Source organism: Lithobates pipiens, unplaced genomic scaffold (assembly GCF_037356315.1).
Source record: "Lithobates pipiens isolate NorthernLeopardFrog02 unplaced genomic scaffold, aLitPip1_a1.2 Scaffold_13, whole genome shotgun sequence".
Taxonomy (NCBI): Eukaryota; Metazoa; Chordata; class Amphibia; order Anura; family Ranidae; genus Lithobates; species Lithobates pipiens.
This window is the reverse complement of record NW_027507718.1, coordinates 350,970,602-350,978,158: the sequence shown is the minus strand read 5'-3', so window position 1 is coordinate 350,978,158 and position 7,557 is coordinate 350,970,602. Positions and strand designations below refer to the sequence as shown.

General features: G+C 42.7%; 1 protein-coding gene across 1 annotated transcript in view; it reads right to left on the bottom strand.

Moving 5' to 3' along the window:
• Positions 1-1,537: 1,537 nt before the first annotated feature.
• LOC143973893 (uncharacterized) overlaps positions 1,538-7,557 on the bottom strand; it is a 68,318-nt gene continuing 62,298 nt past the window's right edge. The window contains exon 7 of the mRNA XM_077474772.1: positions 1,538-2,881. Coding sequence (XP_077330898.1) covers positions 2,866-2,881 — 16 coding nt within the window. The 3' untranslated portion in view covers positions 1,538-2,865. The remainder of the gene's footprint in view (positions 2,882-7,557) is intronic.

Below are 7,557 nucleotides of genomic sequence, written 5' to 3'. Positions count from 1 at the left end.
ATCTGGAGCAGTTGCCCATGGCAACCAATCAGCTTCTCTTCAGTTTGTTCCTTTAAAATTTGAAAATGAAAGAGAGAAGCGGATTGTCTGCCATGCACCGCTGATCCAGTTTTCGCCTGCTCCAGTTTTGATAGATCCCCCACACTGTTTGGGGTCACCGGGGATGTGCGGAGAGCACATGCCTGGTAACACCAAACAATTTCCAGTGACCCTGTACAGTGCGGGGGATCTATCAAAACTGGAGCAGGCAAAAACTGGAGCTGCTGTGCATGGCAGCCATGTGCTCATTATGAGGTGCTCCCACCATCCCTGTGCTGACTTCCTCCTGGGGCTGTATCCATGCTGTGCTAAGTATGTCAGCACCGCACAGGGATAGTGGAAGCCCCTCATAATGAGCACAGCAGGGGTACAGCCCCAGGAGGAAGTCAGCATAGCACAGGGATGGCATTGGTGGGAGCCCCTCATAATAAGCATAATGAGTCGAGGATGACGACTGATCCGAAATTCGCAAGCGAAAGTTCGTATTTCGCACAAAATTCGGACGCATGGGAATTCATATTTCGGATCCTCCCGCACGTATGAATTTAGGAAAATTCGTATGAATTTTTGATTCCTATGACACTAAGCACACATGTCTACTGTATCTATGGAGGGGCAGTGTTGTCACACAAGGACAGGAGGTATATTAGGACTAGAGAACATATCCCTACTTCCTCATCTCTATAAGATAGGAGTATAATAGTGCTTGAGATAACACAGTGCTTGAATACCCAGGACAGCGCTGGATTTAATGATAAACTAAATGGTACAATTAACAGACCAAAAAGAAATAAATAAGAGCATTATTTGGGTTTGCATACCCTTAATATTGACTACCTGTTGTGTCTATGCAACAAGAAAATTAAAGAAAACCTACCCATAGGAATATACCTATTTTTTTTATTCCCGAGTCTAAAATAAAAAAAAATAAAAAACTTTTGGTTATCGATTTTGGCTACAGTGTACCTTAATAAAATGCCAAATGATGTGGTTCTGTTTGAATTGATTATTATGAATACATTTTTTCCAGGCTTTAACAAGGCAGAAGGTTTTTTTTTTTGTTTTTTTAACCTTTAATCCATTCTCTGCATTAAGGTAAAAAAACTTCAGTATGCCGCTCCCCCCCGAGGCTCTCTGGGTTGTCTCCCTCCACATTAACCATTGGTCCCACTACTGCCAATCACAGCCAGTGAGGAGCAGCAGTCTCTGTATGTCTATGGGCACACAGAGCCAGCTCAGGAGCGAGCACGCATGAGTGACTCCATAGCAAGTGGCTTACTGTAAGGGCACTGAGCAAGGGGGAGGAGTCAAGGGCACTGGCCAGGGACATGAAAAGAAGAGGACCATGGCTGCTTTGTGCTAAAAACATTGCACAGAGCAGGTAAGTATAACCTGTATTTTTTATTTTTTATGTTTTTCACAAAAGCTCAAAACATGTTTTCTCCAGCAGTAACTACAGTTATTGAACTGCTAAAATCACAAGCCAAATAATACAGAATACAGTTGGGTACACTTTATTCATTCCTTTTTTAAATATGCTTCACAACCAAAGCAACATAATGTTTTACTATTTAAAGTACATATATTTTACAGAGCAGGAGTATTTTGTACTATATAGTAATGTTCTTTCAACCAGTATTTAACATTTTAACTCTGAACAAATTTGTAAAGGTAACATCTAAACAAGTCTTCAGCACTCTAAAGATGGGTAATATTCCATTATTTTATAGCAAAGTATTTTCAGTTTGGGTATGAATTCTTTACAGTTTCTAGTTAGTGATTGTTGACTAGTTTAATGTAGTGCTTGAAGCTTAAAAGTAGGGTAGCACAGATATATTTTGTAACAAGGAATGGTGTATACCTGTAAAAAAGACAAGCAAAATTATGCAATCCTAAATTCTTGTTGTGATAAATGTTTGTTATTAGTATGAATTATTTAATATATACTTGTCTACAATAGAGTGGCTAGTGAATCATACTAGAAATGTGCCTGGCTGAATTCACCACCAACACATGATAATGTTGATATGCATATGTATATATTTTTCTTCTATATCAATCAATGCTGCTGCATGCAAAATACCATAATATTTTTTTGGTTCAGATTGAAAGCTTCAGAGTATATGGAAGGCATAAAAAACTAGATTGTACTGACCTAGTATAGAACTGGTACTTTATTGAGAATACTTAAGCTGACTTACACTGATAAAAAGGATGGGAAACAGACGTGTTAAAATCCAAGCAATTATAGAGAAACCAATATAAAGGCACCGCAATTGGCTTTGCTGGCTTGCCAAGTGTCAGGGCTAGGTGAGACAAACAAGCCCAACTGGGGATAACGGGGCAGTTTAGATCAACTCTTCTTGCTCAGATTTGGATGTCTCTTTTTCACTATTGTTTGTTTGTCTCAACATCACTTATGCTCAGTAAAGTAGAAGGACTATGCCAGATTGGCGTGTCCAATCTCGTTTTACACTTCTCTTCGTTTTTCTTCTTTTTCTAAAGAATTCCTTTTAAAAGATCTCTCCAGGTAACACATGGATTATTGATTGTTGGTTGCTAAGCCTACTGTTCTCCATTACCTAAAGCATAGGGTTTCTGCCCATATATTGTTATTAGCACCTTTATGTTTAATTCTCATGGCATACTGCATTGGGATACAACACATTCTGTTGTCTTCCATCATTTGTTTTTTAATAAGAATAAATTGCACAGTGTAATAAAAATATTTTTTTCAGTGGATCATAATTAACAATACAATTGAAGACACATAGATCAAATCATGAGCACTCCCTTAATTGTGGTATCTTCTTATTTAGATTTCATTCAACTGCACGTGCCACTGGAATGAAAAATATAAATATTTTATTTATTACGCGTATTTATATAGTTAGACAACTTACTCAGTGCTTTATATTTTGTACATTCATGCCAGTCCATGTCCACTAGGAGCTTACAATCCAGGTTCCTGCCTCACAAGCATACATCCGCATACTAGGGTTCATCTTTAGACAAGAGACAAATAAACCATCAGAATGCATTGGGAATGTAAGGGGAAACTGGAGTACCTAAATGGAAAATCAAGCAAGCACAGGGAGAACATGCAAACTCCATGCAGACAGTGTTCTGGTTGGGATTCAAACCAAGCTGTGCTGCCCATGATGGTTTTAGTCACTGAAGCTATGCAGTGGATAGTTAGACAGACTGGCAAGTTAAAATCATTCAAAGAAAAATATATGAAAATGAAATTTACATTTGAAATTTGGCTTTAAAGGCAGTATCCCAAGTAGGGACTAAACATCAAAGGTAAATTAGCACGATTTGTTTTTCTGAAATCCATTGACAGCTAACTATGGCCATAATTCAAATTTTTACATAAAACATCCCACAAAATACCGTACCTTTGCTGATTTGTGAAAATAATGCAAGAAATAAACTGGAAAGTGCACTATTGAATTCACTCAGAATCTGAATTGATGGCCTCATGCACACTGGGCAGATGCCTTTCATTCTGGGTATTTGTCCCTGGACACATTCTGCCTGGAATGCCAATACCACTAGCTTTCAGCCCTTCATAGATTTTTACAGGTTGGTGACAGTGGGGCGCCTGTGTTGTGCGCCCAAGTGCGGCCAAAAAAAGACAGATGAGAGCTTTTCATTGGAAAATGCAACCATGTGTAGGCTCCATCGGAATTTAGCTGTCCGAATTTCCGGCAGCCAAAAATTGATAGCATGTTCTCAATTTTCCTGACGGAAAAACTTTCTATCAGAAATTTCCGATCGTATGTATGCAATTCTGACACGCCAAAAATCAGGCATGCTCAGATTCAACTACGAGACAGAAGCTATTGGCTACTGGCTATTGAACTTCCTTTTTCTAGTACCATCGTACGTGTTGTACGTCACCGCGTTCTAAACAAACGGAATTTGATGTGACCGTGTGTAGGCAAGCAAACCATCAGAGCTTCTTCCAATGAGATTTCCGATCGTGTGTATGCGGCATCAGAAGTAAGTCTTATTGATCACTAGACATGTGCATTCGTTTTCATCCAAATGCATTTTCGACCGAATTTCAGGTATTTTCGTTATCACAGCACAAAATCCGAAAAACTAAAGATCCGACATAAATAAATGCTTTATTTTCGTTTTGACACAGTTTGATACAGATAGGAGATTTGATGTGACTCTGACAATAACGATCTGTGTCTATTGAACTTGTATCATAACAGTCCATTCATTCACACAGGGGCAACAAGACTTTGGGAGGCAACTTGGAAACGACTTGAGTGTGAATCACAGTGCGACTTACAACACGACTTTAATGTAAAAAAAAACAAAAAAACAGCATGGGTTCCCCTTCAAGAGTATACCAGGCCCTTTGGGTCTGGTATTGATATTAAGGGGAACCCCGCGGCAAAAAAAAAATGGCATGGGGACCCCCCTCAAAATCCATACCAGGCCCTTTAGGTCTGGCATGGATTTTAAGGGGAACCCCGCACCAAAAAAAAGGCGTGAGGGTCCCCCCCAAAATCCATACCAGACCCTTATCCGAGCACGCAACCTGGCAGGCCTCAGGAAAAGAGGGGGGATGAGAGAGCCCCCCTCCTGAACCATACCAGGCCACATGCCCTCAACATTGGGAGGATGCTTTGGGGGTAGCCCCTCAAAGCACCTTGTCCCCATGTTGATGAAGACAAGGGCCTCATCCTCACAACCCTTGTGGGGGTCTGCGGGCGGGGGCTTATCGGAATGTGGAAGCCCCCTTTAACAAGGGGACCCCCAGATCCTGGCCTCCCCCTGTGTAAAATTGTAAGGGGGTACAAAAGTTCCCCTACCATTTCACCAAAAAAGTGACAAAAAAGTGTTAAAAATGACAGGAGACGGTCTTTGACAATTCCTTTATTAAAGTCTTCTTTCATCTTCTTTCTTCTAGTCTTCTTCCTTTCTTCATCCTTCGGTTTCTTCCTCCATCTTCTTCTTCCTCCGATCCACTTCTTCCTCCGATCCGCTTCTTCTTGCTCTGGTGTTCTCGTCCAGCATCTTCCTCCACGGTGTCTCTTCTTGGTTCTCGGGCTGCTCCGCGCAATGGGAGTCTCCCGCTGTGTGACGCTTCTCTTCTTCTGACAGTTCTTTTATAACGGAGGGGCAGGGCCACCTGGTGACTCCGCCCCCTCTGACGCACGGGGCCATGCATCAAAGGGGGCAGAGTCACCGGGTGGCCCCACCCTCCGTTATAAAAGAGGAAGAGGAAGAAACCGATGGATGAAGAAAGGAAGAAGGAAGAAGACCAGAAGAAAGAAGATGAAAGAAGATTTTAATAAAGGAATTGTCAAAGACCGTCTCCTGTAATTTTTAACACTTTTTTTATCACTTTTTTGGTGAAATGGTAGGGGTACTTTTGTACCCCCTTACCATTTCACACAGGTGGGGCGGCCGGGATCTGGGGACCCCTTGTTAAAGGGGTCTTCCAGATTCCGATAAGCCCCCTGCCCGCAGACCCCCACAACCACCGGCCAGGGTTGTGAGAAAGAGGCCCTGGCATGGTTCAGGCCTGGTACGGTTCAGGAGGAGGGGGGCCGCTCTCTCGTCCCCCCTCTTTTCCTGTGGCCTGCCAGGTTGCGTGCTCGGATAAGGGTCTGGTATGGATTTTGAGGGGGACCCCCACGCCATTTTTTTTGGAACAGGGTTCCCCTTAAAATCCATGCCAGACCTGAAGGGCCTGGTATGGATTTTGAGGGGGGACCCCACGCATTTATTTATTTTCTTAATTTTTTTTTCTTAACCACTTGCTTACTGGGCACTTAAACACCCTTCCTGCCCAGACCAATTTTCAGCTTTCGGTGCTCTCACAATTTGAATGACAATTACTCAGTCATGCAACACTGTATCCAAATGAATTTTTTGTCCTTTTTTTCCCACAAATAGAGCTTTCTTTTGGTGGTATTTGATCACCTCTGGGGTTTTTACTTTTTGCGCTATAAATGAAAAAAGACCGAAAATTTTGAAAAAAAACGCATATTTCTTTGTTTCTGTGACAGAATTATCCAAATTATTAATTTTTCTTCATAAATTTTGGCCACAATTTATACAACTACATATCTTTGGTAAAAATAACCCAAATTAGTGGATATTATTTGGTCTTTGTGAAAGTTAGAGAGTCTACAAGCTGTGGTGCGAATCGCACAAAATTGATCACATCTGATGTACTGGTGGCCTATCTCGCTTCTTGTGACCCGAACAAATCAGGAAAGTACAAATACCCCCCAAATGACCCCTTTTTGGAAAGTAGACATTCCAAGGTATTTAGTAAGAGGCATAGTGAGCTTTTTGATGTTGTCATTTTTTTCCCACAATTCTTTGCAAAATTAAGATTTTTCTTTTTTTTTTTTTCTCCACAAAATTGTCATTGTAATAGGTTATTTCTCTCACGTGGCATGTGTATACCACAAATGACACCCCCCAAAAAATTCTGCTACTCCTCCTGAGTATTACAATACCACATGTGTGGGACTTTTTCACAGCCTGGCCACATAGAGAGGCCCAACATGCAGGTAGCGCCATCATGTGTTCTAGGAACATAAATTACACATCTAACTTGTTGACTATTTATTACACTTTTGAAGCACCAGGACAATGACACGTGACACTGATGACAGATGGCACTGATACGTGGCAATGACACTTATACGTGGCACTGATGACACGTGGCACTGATGACAGATGGCACTAATATGTGGCACTGATGACAGATGGCACTAATATGTGGCACTGATGACACGTGGCACTTATACGTGCCACTGATGACAGATGCCACTAATACGTGGCACTAATACATGCCACCGATGACAGATGGCACTAATACATGGCACCGATGACGCGTGACACTGATGACAGATGGCACTGATAAGTGGCATTGATGACACGTGACACTGACAACAGATGGCACGTGACACTGACAGGTGGCACTGATGACAAATGGCACTGATACGTGGCACTGATGACAGATGGCACTAATACGTGGCACTGATGACAGATGGCACTATGTGGCACTGATGACACGTGGCACTGATGACAGATGGCACTTATACGTGGCACTGCTGGGGGAGGATGGCACTTTTATTTATTTTTTTACTTTTTTCTTTTTTTACGCTCGAGGCAGAACGGCTGCCGCTGCAGCCGTTCATCTCTCCCCTCTCACACTGTCTGTGCGAGGAGGGAGAGCGGCGCTGAGAGATGATCTCATATGTTTACATATGAGATCATCTCCCATTGGACACGCCGATCACGCTGTAAACGACCGCTGTGATTGGCCGTTTACAGCGATCTGTGTTTGCCTGTCCCCGGGGGACACGGCGAGCACAGAACTTCCACGATGCGCGCCCGCGGCGGCGCGCATTGCGGAAGTAAACATCAGGACGTCCAGGGACGACCACCCGGACGAACGCGCCTGCGATGCGCGCCCGCAGCGGCGAGCATTGCGGAAGTAAACATCAGGACGTCCAGGGACGACCACCCGGA